This window comes from Peromyscus maniculatus, chromosome 15, assembly GCF_049852395.1.
Source record: "Peromyscus maniculatus bairdii isolate BWxNUB_F1_BW_parent chromosome 15, HU_Pman_BW_mat_3.1, whole genome shotgun sequence".
NCBI lineage: Eukaryota > Metazoa > Chordata > Mammalia > Rodentia > Cricetidae > Peromyscus > Peromyscus maniculatus.
Genome location: NC_134866.1, coordinates 40,740,964 through 40,761,153, shown reverse-complemented (window position 1 = coordinate 40,761,153; position 20,190 = coordinate 40,740,964). Strand labels below are relative to the sequence as shown.

Sequence of the window (20,190 nt, the reverse complement as noted above, 5' to 3'; positions counted from 1 at the left end):
ACTAGTTTTCCTCCATCTTAAAGAAAGATTAGCCTCGGAGAAGCACAGTTCAGGGAATGCTTTCCTTTGTAAAAATAATTGACAACTAGTGACCATTAAGTTCTGTTAGCTGTTTAGAGTCCAGATGCAATTGCTTTCTTCTCCCTTCCACTGCCCCCAAAGCCTTCATCTTGGGCAAATGCAAGATGTAGATAAAGGTGGAGAGAAAGTTCTCCTGAATCTCCCAGCAGCCCTGCTGGTTCCTCCACCCTCCTTCCTCACTTAGGGCAAAGGAAGTCAGGCCAGGCAGCCTAGCTCTGGCCTCAGCTAATCCCTTTGCGATGTCTAAGATGAAGAAAGTGGTAGAACTGGCTTAAGTTTACTTTCTTTGAAGGACGACATAACAATGAGAGGAAGGCAGGAGGGAAGGAAGAATTCCCCTCCGCCTAGTTTTTAAGAGGTGCTGGGCTTTCCTCCCTCCTGTGAAAAGAAACACCAGGGCGCCTTTCTGAAATAAGAAATAGGGGGCTTTGTGCACGACTGTAGGGTGAAAAACACACATCAGGGTTTCCTGCAAAGCCACTCTTTGGGAGCTGTAAGCAAGCTGCAGTACTGCGCTAGATCCCGGGTTCCCTGATTCAGGGCTAGCTCAGCACCTGCCGGATCTATAGCTCTGTAGGAAGTTGGAAGGTGGGATGCACGGTCTGCGGGCCACCCACGAAGGCTCCGAATGTGTGAGTGTGGGAACATCTAAGCACAAAGCACTTCGAAAGATGACTTTGAAGGGTGCTTGATCGGGTGAAACACGTCTTAATCCGGACGTGTGTGTGTGTGTGTGTGTGTGTGTGTGTGTGTGTGTGTGTGTGTGTGTGTAAGCGGCTCCACGCTGCCGGGATCCCGAGTCCACGTGGATGCCGAGCGCACCCCTCCGCCTTCTATCCAGCTGCACTAGATGCCTCGCGGCTGTCCCAGGAACACTGCGGGTCTCTCCAGCCTAGTACGCGCACAGCACCGGAGTTCAGACTTACCTTGAGCGAGGAGCGCTAGCAGCCGCAGCAGAAGCGCGCCCCCTGCCTGTCCCGGCTCCATCTTGGGTCTGTTTTGGGAAATCTAAGGTGCTCTGGGGGTGCACACAGTACCCTTGGTCGAGGGCTCCCAGAAGTTAGAGACTTTACAGAAGCTGCCCCGAAGACTTCTCTCCTGGCCTGGATGAGAGCAAGGAAAAGTTGCTGCAGCTTCTGAGCTAGGACCCGCCCCTGCCCGCCCCTCAGCCTGGGCAAACTCCGGATCTGCCCTGCCACGCCCCACGGAGCCCAGCCCCTGCAGCAGCGGCTGCAACTCCTCCAGGTCTCCAAACAGCGAGCCACGATGCCGCGACTCCCACCCAACCCCCGCATCCTGCAGGCAGTGAGGATGGGACTGCCTGCCTGGTGACCTTTCCTGCCCTATCTCAGACTGCCCTAGCACACCCGACCCAAGAGTTCAGGACCACTCCCCTCCCCGCCCCCCACTTCGTCCTCGGTCCACAGGAAACCCCTATCCAGACCCCCCCCCCAGTGCAGTTATATCAGACCACAACCCACGATAGCTCTCAGCAGGAAGCCATGAGCCCTGAACGCCACTCCTAGGCTGCTCCTACGTGCGTGCCCTTCTCTGCTTTTCCTGAGTGGGTGGAGAAAGGGACAGAAATAAGCTCAGAATGACCAGGTTCGACACTAACTCATCAGAAAGAGCTGCTCTCAAGTTATGATTATCCCCGAGGTACTATTTTTGCACCACAGAGAGGGGTGTGTGTGAGAGAGAGGGGAGAAGATCGTTCATTTCCGAGGTGATGAGGGAGTCAGACTGCCGAGTTTACTTGATTTATTTCTGGACAGGTGAGAAGAGGGAAGAGCCGCTGAAGACTCACAACTCTTCCTCTAGTTTGTGCCGTCACCATTTTCCGGTCTTTCAGACTCGGGAGAGGCGGCGTTCTGTACCTGACTCTTTCACTTCCAGATCCAAGAAATAGAATATCCACTTCTAATCGCCTCTAATTCCGACTTTCCTCCAAGGGCTCAGCCACAGATTCCTACACCCTGACAACACTAGAGTTATTCCAATGACTGCTTTCTATGAAGTAATCAAAAGGTCTCCCAAATTAAAGAATTGATTGTCTAATTGCTATTACTAACATCATTCAAAAGCTTTTGGGAGCCGGCCCCTAAGCAGGAAAGGACTCCCTGGGTCCATGGGACAGCAAGACCCTTCTAGGTAGAACAGACGTAACTGCTTGGTAAAGACCAAACACTTCCCTGTTTACTAAACGATGGGTCGAGTCGAAACTTTGAATTCTTGTTTTTTTTTTTTTTTTTTTTTCTTTTTCTTTTTCTGTGTGTGTGTGTGTGTGTGTGTGTGTGTGTGTGTGTGTGTGTGTGCGCATGTGTGTATAGGTTTGTGTGTAAGATGCATGTTTCTGTACGGGTCCATACGTATGGAGGCCAGGGAACAAACCTGACCTTATTGTGTCTCTCACAGGCCTGGGTCTTGCTAAATAGGCTAGACTCATGACCGTACCAAGTCTACACTCACTAGATGCTAGAACTTATGATTAACACTATAAATTCAGCGTCCCAGAACCTTGTAGCCCCAGGTTGCTTCCTGTTCTCTCAACCACCGCTGTTTAGCTTTACTCACTGATCCTATCAGACACTTCTGACCTTGTGTGTGTTGTGCTTAGTAAGACCCGAGGTGGCTGCTCACTAACCCCGACACACAGCTGGGCAGCTCCCAGTCTCCTGGTGGGAAGCCTGCCAGGTTTCAGGGAGATGACTATCTGTCTGTTTCCTTCTGACTCACTGAAATGTGAGTTCTGTTTGGAGCAGACTCTCGTTTGGGAAGCAGGATGGTTCTTTTTAAGTGCTTTGTCTGTGTTGGGGAGAAGAAAGTGCATCTTTTGGGGGATGTTGCTCTTAGAACAGGACAAATCAGCACCATGCTGCTGTGGGAGAGGAGCAGATAAGGAGTTAGCTGTGTTATATATATATATATATATATATATATATATATATATATATATATATATATATATATATATATATATTGAGCAGGCAAAAATGTTAGGAAAGAAAGCGCACGTTTGTGGATTACAATGTTTAGCCAGCATGAAGTGGCTAAGACAAAATTATTTCCAAAGTCTTACCTCATGCATACCTTGCCTGGGTTAGTTAGTTGGGAAGCCACGTTCACTTCAGGAAATAAGGCAATGGCTAAACTTTCCCTCTGTAGCCCCAGGATCTTTTTATGCCATTCAAACTTGTAATAAAAACTTTTGTTTTTATTACATTTGCCATATAAAATATTAGAACAGAACATTTTCAGATGTTTGTATATTAATTTTTAATACCAGTAACCATTACATATTTACATAAATGTGATGCATTAAAGAAAATAACCTCCTTCAAATGTAAATCAACCCATGAAAAGAGCAGCATTGCTTTACGTTTTTGTTAATTATTACCAGTATCTGGCTGAAAAATAGACATGTTAATTCACATATCTGGCTTGACATGTGATCTTGCTGCTATGATCCTTTGAGTTAAACCATAAGAATTAGTGTGTTGTGTAGTTTCTACACCCATGGCAATTTTAGACAATCTTCTAATGTTGTATCAAAATTCAATAAGCAGTAGTTTCTTTTCTTCCCCCAGTTCTTATCTTTTTTATTAACTCATACACTATCCCTTGTTTCCTGGTTTGTGGGGGCAGTCAGCCAGACAACACTTGCCACCTTAATGTCTGTCAACAGAGATGGCTGTAAAAATCCCAGCACCTTATTCTTCAAAGGGTGCTCTTACTGAAGGTGACTAAGTTTGCCATTTTCATTGAATCTACCGTATTTCAGGACAGCTAGTTTACCCTTCTTTATCTTCTGCTTATTCTTCTTGGGAGTCAGGTAAGACTCAGGAAATCTCTGCGTAATATGAAGGGTGGGTTCCTTTTGAGTGTAGTCAGAGGAAATAACAGCCATCTTCCAGCTGCTTAACAGCCAAGAACAGCCTTTGGTGATCAGGGAGAATTCCTTCCTCACCCCGGATCTTGGTCTTTCCATCTTCTATAGTGTCAAAGATTTCAGCCTTCAGAGTGATAGCCCTCCCAGAAAAGGGTCTTCCAGAAAATCTTCATCTTCTACTACAGATGGATGATTAGAAACAAGAAAATCCATTTCCTAAAAGCTAGTTAAGACATATGAAACATACTAAGGACTTTTCCTATTCTACAGCATTAAAATCCACTGGTCTCCTTGCTTCCCTCCACATTGATGACAATTACTCAACATTTGTCTTATGCAGCCAGAGAAAATAATAAGTGGCATGGGCAACTGATGCCACTTATTATGATTGTGAACATTGTTTTGGCATCACTGAGCAATTGGAAGAGTCTTTGAACACTCTGAGGCTGATCATGGGTGGAAGAGGCTTTCCTATGTTTTTCTTCTCTCAGAGCTAGGCCAGAATGTTTTTGAATGAGGGAGGGCAGCCTGATGAGGTTTCTCATGTTCCTTTCTGACCTCTTCTTGCTTCTTGTTCATCTTGCTTATTTCATTCCTATAGCAACACCATTCTAGAAAACTCTGTTCTCCTTTTTCAGGGCTATCACCAAGACTCCTTGCCACCAAACTAACTTTGTATGCCCTGTGCCATGGCTACCTGAGCCTCCTTCTGTTGTTGCTTGTAAGATTTCTCACCAATTGGCAGTTATGGTGGTTTGAATGAGCATGGCCCCCACAGGCTCATATATTTGAATGCTTAGTCACCAGGGTGTAGAACTGTTTGAGACTAGAAGGATTAGTAGGCATGGCCTTGTTGGTATAGGAAGTGTGTCACTGGAGTGGGCTTTGAGGTTTTAAAAGCCCACACCAAGTCTGTTGCCTGCATAACAGGATATAGCTCTCAGTTACTTCTCCAGCACCATGTCTGCCTGTCTGCCATCATGGTGGGGAGCATAATGGACTGGCCCTCTGCACTGTAGCAGGCCCCTGAATTAAATGTTTTCTTTTATTAGTTGCCTTGGTCATGGTGCCTCTTCACAGCAATAGGACAGTACCTAAGACACAGTCTTCTACATAATCTGTATTTCCTTCTCTTGTCTTCAGTATGCACTTATACTTGTAATTATAATTTTCCTTCAGAGATGTGAGCTTGATTGCTATAAATCTTCAGATATTGCGATGGGGAGATATCTTAGTAGGCAAACACAAGGACATGGGGTTGGATCCCCAGCACCCACATACAGATTGAGAGTGGCAGCATGGATCAGTGCTAGAGATAGAGACAGGTAGGTCACAAAGACTCAGTGGCCAGTGAAAGTGGTGAGCTGCTAATTAAGTGAGAAACTGTAAAAAAAAAAAAAAAGCCTTAGGCAAAATCCAAAATCCCTACTGATAAAAGTTCAAGAGAATCTAGGGATACAGAGGACATTTCTCAACATAGCAAAGGCGATATACAATAAGCCCACAGCCAAAATCATGCAAAATGAAGGAAAAACTCAAAGCATTTCTACCAAAATTGGCAACATTCTCTCCACTCCTGTTCAACACAGTACTTAATTGTTACCTAAAACAATCAAGGAAGAAAAAGAGATAAAGGGGATATATAAATTGGAAAGGAAGATATCAAAATACCATCCTTTCTAGAGGATTTGATAAAAGACCCTAAGGTCTTTCACCCACTGGAAGTCTCATACAACTGATAAACATATTCAATAAAGTAGCAGGATACAAAACCAGTAGCCTTCCTGTACACCGAAGACATACATACTGAGAAATAAATCAGGGAAATAATTTCATTCAAATAGCCCCGGGAAAAATACTTGGAATAACTTTAACAGAGGAAATGAAGTACTTGTACAATAAAGACTAAGATTCTGACGAAAGAACCTGAAAAGACACCAGAAGATGGAAAGATCTCCCATGCTCATGGGTTGGTAGGATTAATGTCACAACAATGACCATCCTACCAAAAGCAATGTACAGATTCAATGCAATCCCCATCAGAATTCCCAAGAAATTATTCACAGAAGTTGAAAAAGATAACCTCAAAATTCATGTGGAAATACAAAAGACCCAGAATAGGCAAAAACAATCCCGAACAATAAAAAACCTACTTTAGGTCCCTTTATCCCCAACTGCAAGTTAAACTACAGAGCTGTCGTAGTAAACACAACACGAGACTAACTTAACTATGGATGCAATGATCGATGTAATAGAATTGAGAGCATACACATAAGCTCACATTCTTACAGCCTCCTGATTTTTGACAAAGTGGCCAAAAACATGCATTGGAGAAAAGGTAGCATTTTTCTATTTTATTTTTGGGTTTATCATTTAATTGCAACATTTTCCCCTTCCCCTTTCTCCTTCCAAACCCTTTCATCCACCCTTCCCTGCTCTCCTTTAAATTCAGGGCCTCTTTCTTCACTAATTGTATTGCATTCATTTATGTGCATACTTATCTATTTCTAAATGTAACCTGTTAAGTGTGTAATGCTACCTTCATGTATGTTTTCAGGACTGACTGTTCAGTACCAGACAAGCAGTTGGTATGTTCTTCCTTGAGGAAGATCACCTCTCTTGTCCCCCGATTTCCTTAGTTGCCTACAGTTCTTTGTGTGGGGTGGAGGCCTTATGGGCTTTTACCATCAATTTTGGCATGTTCATTATTGTTATCCTATTTTAAGATTTTATCTTACTGCAGTCAAAATGGCCAAGATAAAACAACAACAACAAGACCCACAAATGACAATAAATGCTGGCACAGAAAAGGGATCACTGCTTATACTGCTGGTGGGAGTGGAGCCTGGTGTAGCCACAATAAAAATCAGTGTAGAAGCTCCTTGAAAGCTAGAACTAGATTTACCACGTGATCTATCAAAGCCACTCCTGGGTCTATTCCACACTTACTGGAGAGATACTTGATCAGCAGTGTTCATTGATGCTCTGTTCATAATAGCCAGGGAGTGTCAACAACCTAGATATCCACTGATGCTAAATAAGTGATGAAAATGTGCTGCACTACACAATGGAATATTATTTTACTGTCAAGAAAAAATTAAATTACAAATTTCACAAGTAAATGGAAAGAGCTGGAAATAAGAATTTTCAGTGAGGTAACACAGACCCTGAAAGACAAATGATTTATGTTCTCTCTCATATGTGTATGTTTGCTTTGAGTTTTTAGATATGTGTCCTTACATTGGAGTAACCACAGAAGGTAGGAAACTAGCAAAGTGGGAGGGTGATTTCAGGGAAAAGGAAGCAGAATGTAGGTGCTATGAAAAGTAAAGGAGAAATAATGAAACTGGAAGGGTTAAATGGCATTGGGGATGGGAGGGCAGGTGGAGGAGGAAGTACTGCAGTAATTAATGCTAAAGACCTTTGGAAAATGCCATAGGAAATCCTACTGTAGAAGCGCACATATTACACACACATAAAAAAGAGATTTCAATGGAGTTACCATATCATGGGGGGTACAATGCTTTTTCCAGACATTATAAACTATCTCTTGGCATCCCAGTGCTTTTTGAGTTGTTCAGTGGGATGCTGTAGACACTTTCAAGCATTACCAGCTATTGTTCTTGGATATCTTCCAGAGCTTGATGATAAGAACCTATTGCTGAAAACACCATATACCTGAGCCATAGGACGTGGAGATATCAAGGTGGTATCAACCTGGAAATTTCAACTTTGTTGGCTAGCTTTCATAGTGCTAGAAGATTCTGCCCATGCTATCAGGGGAGAGAAGTTTATTAATAGTCTTACCTCTCTGTGGATATTGGGAGGTACTATAATGACTGGCCTGGTGAGATATATCTACCCACTGGTGTAATAATGACCTGAGTGTGATGGGAGTATCCAACCACTCTGCCTGGATTTAAAGACTGGCTCACAAAACACAACCTGTATCTGGTACCATTAACTGGAGAAAAACAAACACTGTGGGTGGATAGGAGCCTTGGAGGAGACCTTAACATTATTTGTTAAATGGAGATGGAAATAAACTGCCCCATGAGTTCCTTTTTTATACCTATAGATTAGTGCATTTCTCAACCCTCATCATAGAAGCTTTTTGAAATTTAAGTTACTTTAAATTTCATATATGTTTATTTACATAAGTCATCCATACTCCCTCTAAAACTTCAAAACTTCTTTCTTTTTAAAAAAATAAATTTATTTACTTTACAACCAGGTAGCAATTTCTCCTCCCTCTTCTCCCAGTTTCTCCCACCATCCTTCCTCTGTTCCCATCCCCAACCTACTCCTCCACCATTTCTGTTTAGGAAAGGGTAGGTCTTCCATGAGTATCAACAAAACATGGCATATCAAGTTGCAATAAGACTAAGTACTTCCCCAAGTATTAATGCTGGGCAAGGTGACCCAGTATGAGGAGTAGGGTCCCAAAAGCCAATAAAAGAGTCAGAGATAGCCCCTGTTCCCACTGTTAGGAGTCCCACAAAAGGATCAAGCTACACAATTGTAACATACATACAGAGTGCCTAGGTCAGTCGCAAGGACACTTGCTTAGCTATATTCACAGCAGTTTTATTTGTAATAGCCAGAACCTGAAAACAACCTAGATGTCCCTCAACCAAGGAATGGATAATGAAAATGTGGTAAATTTACACAATGGAGTATTAACTCAGCTGTTAAAAACAAGGACACCAGGACATTTGAAAGCAAGTGGATGGAACTAGAAAACATCGTCCTGAGTGAGGTAACCCAGACCCGGGAGGGCGAACATGGTATGTATTCACTCATAAGTGGATATGAGCTGTAAAATAAAGAATAACTATGCAACAATCCACAGATCCAGAGAGACTAGGTAAAAAGGAAGGCTCATGGTGGTGGTGGTGGGGGGAATCCAGATCTCCCTGGGAAGGGGAAATAGAAGAGATTTCATGAGTAGACTGAGGGTAGGTCGGTGTGGGGATATGAGTGATCAGATTGTGGGGAACAGAAGGGGAAAGTGCTGAAAGAGACTACTAGAAGGGGGAACATTTCAGGGTCAGGTAAAAACCTGGTACAAGGGAATCCACCAAGAATCTACAAGAAGACCCCACTTTGGACTCCTAGCAATAGCAGATATGTAGCTTGAACCGGCCATCTCCTGTGACCAGATTGGTGTCTAGCCCAATTGTCATCAGAGAGACTTCAACCAGCAACTGGTGAAAAGAGATGCAGACCCACAGCCAAACATTAGGCAGAGTTTGGGGAATCCTGCAGGAGAGGAGGAAAAAAAGATTGTAGGGGCCAGGGGAGGTCAAGGACACCACAAGAAAACTCACAGAATCAGCTAACCCGGGCTCCTAGGGGCTCACAGAGATTGAACCAACTTCTTTCTTGAGTCTTCTAGGTTCTTTTGAGAGAAAGATGAGATTGAGTCTGGGTTCTATGTTTTCTATTTTCTTTTTTCATCTATGTGGGAGATCTAGTTGCCCTTCTTACCTTTCAGTCCATGAAATGTGCTTATGCCCTCTTAATCTTTCTCATGAACTTGTTTGAGCAGGTTTCTATTCATAATGCTACATTAGCCGGAACACATATTTCTCCCTCCCGTGGGAAATCCCTAAAGGCAGTGAACATGTGCCATTAACTTCTTTCATTCTTCGTCCTTAAGATAGGGCCTGCCACTGAACTGATGCACCATAAATACTTGTTTTATTAATGAATAAATATATTTGCTCAACTAACGACTAATTCCTTTGCTTAATAAAACAAAACAAAACAAAAACAGAAAAGAAGAAGCTAATATTGTAAAGGATGAAAAGGCCCAAGAAAAGGGAAGCATTGCTCAAAAAAACAAAATATTAGATTGGTTGCTTTTTTTTTTTTTTCAGGACACCTGCTTTATGATCAAGGCAGCTTACAACTCTCAGCTGTTCTGCTATCCGGAGAAAACTTGATCTCAATGAGAGATCAGTTGTTATTCGAGAGGGGGAAAGTTCATTATGCTTAAAATTAGTGTCACCCAAAGTATAGTTAAGTAGTTGAAAAGATATAAAGAAATTCCAGATATAAAGGCATCTATGACAGCCTGCTTGAGATGGAAAACCATGAACACAACTTACTCTGGGCATCTTCTAAGCATTGTGTGACATCTCAGCTCTGTCTCACTGTGTACTCATTCCCTTCTCTGTAGGATGACTTCTTCCTGATTCAATCATTCTCTCTGTCTTCCAGCTTTGACTTCTAAAAGCCTTTGGTTTTTATGGCCTTTCTCTGCTCTGAATTAAGTGATATTCTAATTCAGTAAAGTGTCTTCCTTGGTTTAGCATCCTCCTAAAAACACTCAAAATGATTTTTTAAGGTTTGTGTGGAGAATAAACAATCCTTTATCTACTAGGTAGTTTTAATTCCCACCCTCTGAGGCCAAGAACTCTTCCTCAGCCATTTTACCATTTAGCCTTAAGTACATTTCATGAGTGACATTGACTTCTATTTTGTTTAAAGTAATTGTGATTCTACCTTTTAGTTTGGGGTCTGTCCTTTCTGATGGAAACACATCTCAAATGTTTAACAACAACATCAAAATCAAACAGAGCCAATCATCCTATTAGCATTTATTTGATTGACAGGCCAGTGAGATTTGTTTACACATCAAAAGAACTCTGTGATGCCGGGAGAACCTCCAAAGATTTTGAACTTCTGGGCATCAGAATGTCAGACTTAATCACCTTCTAAATCTTTTCTGCTTCTGGGCCCCCACTATGCTATATGAAAGACAGCAGCTCTTTTGCGAGCTCACACTGTTCTCCAGGTTTCCTCCCTAATTTTCTTCTAGACTGTCATCTCTTCCACAAACTCTTGTTTCTACAACGATTCTTCATTTGGATTCATGCAGGAAGTAATGCTGTAATTAATTGTTTATGTATGTATTTACTTCACATCTACCATGTGCAGATTAATGTGACCAGAACCAATATCAATTACCTTCAATAGCTGTTGTCAGGGCCCTTGGAATCTCATTACCAAATCCTACCTCCCAGGAACTGTTGTAGCTGAAATTATACTGCATATGAGAAAGAAAATGGAAGCTCAATCTCTTTGTGATAGGAAAATGAAGAATATCTAGATACAGTTTCTTTAGACTTGCTATGAACCTTTTTAAAAATAAATTTCACGAGGGGTGGCTGGTACTATTTTGTGAGTGTGTATGACGTGTGTGCACATGTTAAAGTAGCAATAAAGGTCCTTTAAGGGAAATCTCCTGGTCAAGAGAATAGAATCACTGACCTGGGTGGGTTGGCTTGGGTGGCCCCACTATAATTGGGCCATGTCAATCACCTGGCCAAGAGAAGGACCCTCGTAAGGCAAATTTACCTTAAGTCATGCTAAAGAGATAGGGAGAATCATAATTTTTTTAAATGAGATATCATACTACTTCTTTCCAGAATTCCTGACCACTCTAACCAAGTCCCTACAAGTTGCCATGAGGCTCCTTGGGTCTCCCCACCTGGTGCAGAAAGGTCCGAATTTTCCCTTTGTGTTTTTCTAAGTCTTTCTTAGAACCTATGTATGGCATTTTTTTCCACACTCATATTTTGGGGTTCCTTATTCTTTGTCTAAAGCCTCCTTACCTGCTATTGGCAACTTGACTTCCATGTCTACTTAACTCAAGTAGCATGGCTTTTCCCCTTCTCTTCTTCATTCTCTTCTCCAGGCAACTGTGATTTCCAGTTTGCCTGCTCTGGGGATTTTCTCTCAAACTCCACTAAAATTGTCTTCAATTCTTTGGGACTAATAACTCTGAGAGGAGAATCCAATTTTCATCAGTATCACCTGAAAATCACAAACGGATACCCAAATTTTCGGGTAGTGTGTGTGTGTGTGTGTGTGTGTGTGTGTGTGTGTGTGTGTGTGTGTGTGTGTGTGCATGTTGTGCTCACTTATGGGGCTCAGAAAAGCTTGAGGTAGGGGGTCTTTGTTATTGCTCCTCTGCTTTATATGCCGGGTTCAATAGCCTGAAAACTTCCCTGGACTCTCCTCTCTTTGCCTTCCACCTTGCCTTAGAAGCTCTGGACTTACAGATGTACACTTCTGTGTCTGGACTTCTGCGTCTGGCTTTAGATGGGCTCTGGGAACTCAAATTCAGTTCCCCATGCTTTTGTGGCAAGTGATTCACCCACTGAATCAATTCCTTATCCTGACTTATACTGCTTTAATATTTCAGATCTGTAGACAAAGAAGGCATTTGCTTTAAGACAGCTACAAATGTGGCCCAACAAGAAATTATAAACTTATTTTTATGAGATTCTGCCTCCCTTCTTTATGATAACCTGATTACATGGTTATCAAGGATGAATTTTGTAGAGGACTATGTGAAACCACGAAGTTAAAAAGTTGGGTCGCTTTTATTAAAAGTTTACATTGCAGAAAAACTGGTAGTTTTAAGGCTCTTAAAAGTATAAGTTTTCAGATGACATGGTGCGATAATGCTGTGCATTTCTTCTTATGGTTTATGAAGTATACATGGGGCGGGGGTAGTAACTTTCACAATTGATAAACCTGTCTCTGAGTATTAAACAAAGCCCCATTCATAAAATGCCCAAATGTCTTCTTTTGGATGTTTCCACTTCTGTGTATAAGGCTCCTGTATTTAGAACTGTTTCTATCTTTAGTCTTTTTCTCCTTTACCCTTTTGTGTGTATGCATGTGTGAATTTGAATGTGAGGGTGCACGTATGCATGTGTTCTCTGTGTGGGGGGAGGTCAGAGGAAAACCTGGGGTGTGGTTCTCAGGCACCTTCCAACTTTTATTTGAGACAGGGTCTCTCATTGACCTAGAACTTTGCCATGTAGACCCAGACAGCTGCCCCATGAGTTTCCTGGGATCCACCTGTCTTTGCCTCCCACCTTTCATCTCCCCATCACTGGGATTACAGGCACGCACCATTGCACTTGGCTTTTTTAAAATTTTATTTTATTTATTTTTTTTATAAATTTTATTTATTATATAAACAATGTTCTTTCTGCAAAGTTTGCCATATGCCAGAAGGGGACATCAGATCTCATTATAGATGGTTGTGAGACACCATGTGGTTGCTGGGAATTGAACTCAGAACCTCTGGAAGAGCAGCCAGTGCTCTTAACCTCTGAGCTATTGCTCCAGCCTGCACTTGGCTTTTTATGTGGGTTTTGGAGCTCTGAACTCGGGCCCTCATGCTTCTGCTATTGGGCTCTGTGGCTTGAGGACCCCGAAGCTCTCCACGACCAAAGTGTGCAGCTCTTATCCATATCCATGGTCTGTGATGGCACCAGCCTTCATAATGCTAGGTCTGCTTGAAAGTCTGCCTTACAATGAAGCTTCCTTTCAGACTGACATCTTAAAGAGGTTCATGGAAGGCTTGCTTATACATGGAGGTGTACACCCAGCCCAGAGAGACTCACTTCTTTCCATTTCCTATCCCAGGCTAATACATATGCATACATCCAGGATAACATTTCAAAATTATTATCAAATGATGACAAGAGGCTCATCAAAGTGATTACAGAGTAAATATTGCAAAAAGAGGAAATTGCTCATCATGGTAGAAACATCCAGTGACAGTAACAATAGCGTGCTCTATCTTGGCCAGGATGTAACATATGTAAGGTGGTAGGTGTTTTCCTCACTTAATCACATACATTACTAGGTCATGAATCAGAGAAGGGACTGACTACAAGTTAGAATTCACAAGCATGTTCAAGCGATCAGTTACACGAGCAGGAGAGGAAAATGGAAATATGAGTACCATGCCACACAATCTGGCTTTGACGAATTGGACCATCACGGTAGTGGGAAACAAAAAAAGAGGACATCATCGCAACCAGTTGATGGGCGTGAGGCACACATCCTATTAGGCAGCAGAGGCTCAGAAGGAAGGATCTGTCCAGCTCTTAGGTAGTAGCTCAGCCACAGAAACCTTGTTCTAAAGCTTCCCTGCATCTACAGCATGCCTCCAGCAGAGACTTCAAGGCTTACACAGTTCTACTGGCTCTCTTACATATGGCTGCATATTGGCTGCTGATTACTTTTTCTCAGAGTCTGTTTTCATAACTGCTTTCCAAATTAGGGTCTCCTGCTATACAACTCATCATTTTCAGCAAAAGCAACAGAACTTCTGTGATATGGCATATGTGGGTCGTGAGTTGCAGACATGAACATGATAATGGAGGTAAAGAATGGCAGTCAGAAAACTCAGGTCAACTAATTTCATCTATGTGCTAATGCACGGTTTAGTTTGAACCTGAAGAGTAACTTGTTGTTTCTATTGGTTATAAATATAGATGTATATACTATAAATTGTGACTTAAAATGTACCTATTTTGACTAAAATACTAATGCTTATTAGTTTTTTATTACAGTGATCACTATAACAACTGGTTAAGTTTAGTTTCGCCGATGGAATTTACTAGAATCCAAAGAAAAAGAATAACTTTTGGGTTGTCTGAAATTGATTAGAGGAAAATACACATCCTGGGCTAGCCAGATGGCTCATGGGGTAAAGATGCCTGTTCCCAAGGCTGATGATCTGAGTTTTATCCGCAGGACTCACAATAATGGAGAGAAGCAATTTCAACTAGTTGTTCTGCGATGTTCGCATATGAAATATGCACACCCCCATGTACAAAAATAAATAAAACATAAAAAATCTATACCTACTGAAGAACATAATCTGTAGGAATTGAGGACGGGGCCGTGAGAGACCTACTTGACTTAGAGAGTGACACAGCTGTCTGTTACTATTTTAAGCTCAATTTATTCTAGCTTCCCATGATGACTTCATGATCCAGGCATTATGATTTGAATAGTATGAATGAGGAAGCTTAGTTTAGGAGAGATGGACTCCAGCAACATGTCCTAGCATGAGCCACCAGTAAATGGCAGAACTTAGGGCTATGTCTCCAAGTCCCATTCACTTTCCATTACAAATTATACTGAGCCAAATTATACTTTGAGACACAAAATCCATGATTATACTTTTCAAAACTACTTTACATGGAAAAGAACAATGTAAATGCTGTGATCTATTATGTATCATATAACATCTGAGGGAGTTTCTGCTGGGGCAACTAAAGGCCTGTACATGTGTTCAGTCCTAGGCTCAACCCTCTCTAGGATGATATTGTTTCACAGGAAATACAAGATGAAAAAGACCACAAATTTTCAAATCTATAATGAGTCTCTTCTCATCCATTAAACACACGAGTATCAAATAGAAGAAAATACAATATATCTATAAAATGAAATACTACTTAGCAACAAAAATAAATGAGCAATTGTTAAATATAGGCACAGGTTGAATTGTAAACACGTTATGCTAAATGAAAATGGCAGGCACCCAAGGCTTTAAACTTCATGAACTCATTGGCCTCGCATATCTTAAGAGGCAAAACTGAAGACACAGAATTCCTATCAACCGAGCAGGCTGGAGACAAGGGAAGATACTGAAAACTGTCAAGGGTGATAGAATATATTACAGCTATGCATGTTTTCTAAACCCCAAGAACTTTGGAATTGAAAAGAATAAACTTTGGCATGTAATCACAGCTCCCAAGTTCGAAAAATTCAATTCAAAAGGAAAATATAAATCTACAGAAAAGAAGATAAATGGAGTCGAGTCTGGGCTTGACTCCAGCAAAGCCGTCTGGGTAAGGAGCTGTGGTGGACCTGAGGAGGCAATTTAAGGAAACAAAAAGCCAATATTTTAATGCCACAGTGTCTAGGAAGGGAAAGAAGAGAGACTCATTCTTCATATTTAATCATGTACTTAAAAGGCATTTTCAATCTACCGAAGCATATGTTCCTGCCTTGAGTAGAAACTGATAAAAGAGAATGAAGGTTCTTTTTTATAATCAGTGGAAATAATAGTGAAACATAAAACAAAGTCCTGACTGGAAAGCTAAGTAACCTCTGGTCTAAAGCCAGCCCCATCCTGTATTATTTCTATTCAAGGATGCCTGCCCGACAGTACCATCAAAGGCAAGTCAATCAATATTTCCTGGGGAGATCTGGCATTTCCTCTCATTTTTGACAAATTCTCTCTCAGGAAAGAGAGAGCACCAGAGTGACAGGTACTTCAGAGGCAGGAGAACTCTCCGCAGTGAGATATAGCTCCTTCTTCCCACTTCCCACTACATCCAACCTATAACCTACCTATGGACTCCTGCTGTAGCTACTTCACAAAAGGGAGAGTGAGGATGGGGGCAGAGTGGCATTGTATCCTGCCATCAGCTTCAAGGTGAGACACACTCACAGGGCAAGAGAGACTCAGCAAGTACAACTGAGAAGCCCCGTGAGTCTTGCCAAGGTTGGCTGAAGTCCCTGGCGTGGCAACTTTGGCTCTACTTTTAACAGTAAATGGAAAATTCAGCTGTTATTCCTTATCTATGAGGTTGAGGCATTTCTCCTCTTCAGACTGTGATTCTAGGCTATAGCATGTATATGAATTTATTTTAGAATATTCAGTTGAAAGATACCACAAAGAAGAAAAAGTAGCAGTTCAAAAAGCAAACATAAGATGAAACCTTTAGCTGCATGACTACTGAGCAAATATAAGATCAAACCTTTAGCTGCATGACTACTGAGCAAATATAAGATCAAGCCTTTAGCTGCATGACTACTGAGCAAATATAAGATCAAACCTTTAGCTGTATGACTACTGCCTTATTAACTGAAGCCAGTGCTTTCCTGTCCTATATATTATTGTGGGATGGTCTATATGTCAAATTGCTCTGATTGGTCAATAAATAAAACACTGGTTGGCCAGTGGCCAGGCAGGAAGTAGGTGGGACAAGGAGAGAGGAGAATTCTGGGAAGCAGAAGGCTGAGGCGTAGAGACACTGCAGCCGCCGCCATGACCAGCAGCATGTGAAGACGCCGGTAAGCCACCAGCCACGTGGCAAGGTATAGATTTATGGAAATGGGTTAATTTAAGATATAAGAACAGTTAGCAAGAAGCCTGCCACGGCCATACAGTTTGTATGCAATATAAGTCTCTGTGTTTACTTGGTTGGGTCTGAGCGGCTGTGGGACTGGCGGGTAACAAAGATTTGTCCTGACTGTGGGCAAAGCAGGAAAACTCTAGCAACAAATGGCGCCCAACGAGTTGGCAAGAGTTTCCACCTAAAACCTGAGAAAAGATTCTAAAACGGAACTAAAAACAGCTTCCTAATTGTCTCTCTCAAATGAGCGGCAGCCTGCCAGTTTGAGCTACTGGCGGGTTCCTAGCATGCAAGCTTGATCTGCAGTATGGCGGGAATGAGGCCTCTGCAAGTGGCACATTAAGCTGCATGGTGGATTTAGCCTTTGCTAGTACAAAAAAAGAGGTTTCTGGGCTACACGCTGTTTGGATAAAAGCACAGACCCACGATGGCTCCCAGAGCTGGTGGAAAACGTACCACCGCCATGTTGGGAAGCTGAAGTGGGCGGAGCCAGCAGCCACAGCGCCGTTTCAGGCTTAGAAGGCTGCAGTTTAAAGCAATAGGCTCAAGGTAATATAAAACATAAGCCACATAAAGATGGCTACCACACAGAGAATCTGGATTATGTTCTCTTTGATATTCGTAACTGAAGAGAAACATTTGATTGCAAAAGCTGTTGAGTTATGCCAAAATGTGTGTTTTAAAGGTACCTTAACTTCAAAATTTGGATGTAAGGATATGTTGCTTTGGAAAGGAGGCTCTGCTTTTGTTTCCACAGAAAGCCAGAGGCTATGGATTTGTTCCAGATTAAGATACATCAGGTTTGACCAGCCAAGACCACCTGAAAGGTCTCCGATGACACCATGGCCCAGATGATCCAACATCCAGAATTGTTTCAAGGCAACTGGCTCAGACGATACGGTCTCACGGACTACTCCATGATCCTAAAATTTTCTTTGTTTCCCCATAAGATACAGCGCCCCCCTCCAGCAGGAAGTAGTAAGAGAAGCTACGCCCAAATTCCCAAATATACCAAGCTGACTTTGGAGATGTGTAAAAGTTAAAACTTTCCTTTTAAAAAAAAAAGAAAGGGGAAGTATTGTGGGATGGTCTATATGTCAAATTGCTCTGATTGGTCAATAAATAAAACACTGGTTGGCCAGTGGCCAGGCAGGAAGTAGGTGGGACAAGGAGAGAGGAGAATTCTGGGAAGCAGAAGGCTGAGGCGTAGAGACACTGCAGCCGCCGCCATGACCAGCAGCATGTGAAGACGCCGGTAAGCCACCAGCCACGTGGCAAGGTATAGATTTATGGAAATGGGTTAATTTAAGATATAAGAACAGTTAGCAAGAAGCCTGCCACGGCCATACAGTTTGTATGCAATATAAGTCTCTGTGTTTACTTGGTTGGGTCTGAGCGGCTGTGGGACTGGCGGGTAACAAAGATTTGTCCTGACTGTGGGCAAAGCAGGAAAACTCTAGCAACAATATATTGCATTATTTAGAAAAAGAATTGGACCATTCTAACTGGAACCTGTGAACATTCCAGGTCCTTCCACACATCAGTGTAACAGTCACAGTTCAGAATTGTTTAGTCCCATAGATAACCATAACCCGAGTTTCATTTTGAAGTATTAATGGGGTCAGTAAGACATCAATGTCAACACAAGCAAGTATCTAAGATTTTTATAAGATTAGGAGTTATCCAGCAGTCTCTGTGGTGCTGAACACATTTAAAGTTTGTCTTAGCCAGGAGGTGGTGGTGCACACCTTTAATCACAGCACTTGGGAGGCAGACGTAGGTAGATCTCTGAGTTCGAGGCCAGCCTGGTCTACAGAGTGAGATCCAGGACAGCCAGGGTTACACAGAGAAACCCTGTCTCAATAAACAAAAACAAAGAAAAACAAGAACAAAAACAGTTTACCTTATTTGATAACAACAGATCTCTTCTAGTTCTCTCAGAATTTGCACACCTGATGATTCACCTGCCATCTCCATTCTAGTTACTTGGGCCTTTGAATCTGAACCCAGCTCCTTTAGAAAGTATATTGCTGAAATCTACTTAAAAAATCTATGAAAAAGTCTGTCATTTTGTATTAGGTGTTTAGACCACTCATCATTTTATATAATTATATATAATATATTAATTATTAATATTAATATATTTATACAACATAAATTATTGATATATTAACATTAATATATTAATATTGTATAATTAAACATATTATTAATGTAAACAAAGGTACATTTTTCATGTTACTGGTTGTTTTCTATGTGTCTCCTGTCTCATTTTTCTTTGTTTCTGTAACTGTCTTCTTTTTGTTGTTTGTAGTACCAAGATTCCAACCCCTTTTCACAGCAAAAAAACTCTTTCATATGATTGCCAATAAGACAACAGTTGATTTTGCATAAATGGGACTGTGTTTGCTAGACTCTAAGTGAGATTGTCTTTTGTCTTCCACTGTACGCTTTCTTCCTTACTCCACTTCTTGAAGAAGTAGATGAATAAATAATTATTAAATATGAGGATTATGGAGAAGTCTAGAATAGCATTTATATGTGTAGTTATTGACACACACACACAGAGAGAATAAAGATGAGGGACTAATTACACTATTGTCATCTCCACATCCAGAGAAAGTATCTGATTATTATATATTTATACTAAAGAAGCTTTAAATGTAATATTTAAACTTTTAAATAAACACTTGAAGCATTTTAACTGGATACCTCCACAATGGTTGTTTATAATTGTGTTGTAAAATGTTCTACCCTGAATGATTCTTCTTCTTTGCTGGGGAGAGTACCCAGTCAGTAAACTGCCCACAAGAAGCTGAGTTGGTATCCCCAGTACCCACACATAGAGCTGGTAATGGTGGCCTTGGACTCATTAGCCTGTGGAGCAGAGACAAGAAGATTCTTGGAGCTCCCTGGCCAGCTAGTCTTGACAAACTGGTGAGCTCTAGGTTCACAAAAAGACTCAGACTCAAAAATATAGTGGAGAGTGATAGAAGAAGACACATGATGTTGACATCTGGTCTCTCACACATGTATGTGTGTGCATGTACATACCTATACCCACACGTGCAGGCACACCAAAATACACCACATACACAGACACTCAGAAATATGCGACACACAGACACAGATAGACAGACAGACAGACAGACAGACAGACAGACACACACACACACACACACACACACACACGAGAAAGAGAACAAAATTCAAAGTTAAAAACATATATGTATTCTTAAACTATTCAAATAT

General features: G+C 41.6%; 1 protein-coding gene across 1 annotated transcript in view; it reads right to left on the bottom strand.

Annotated features, from left to right (window-relative positions):
- Itga2 (integrin subunit alpha 2) overlaps nucleotides 1-1,241 on the bottom strand; it is a 97,606-nt gene extending 96,365 nt beyond the window's left edge. The window contains exon 1 of the mRNA XM_006979432.4: nucleotides 1,008-1,241. Coding sequence (XP_006979494.2) covers nucleotides 1,008-1,068 — 61 coding nt within the window. The 5' untranslated portion in view covers nucleotides 1,069-1,241. The remainder of the gene's footprint in view (nucleotides 1-1,007) is intronic.
- Between the last annotated feature and the right edge of the window lie 18,949 nt (nucleotides 1,242-20,190).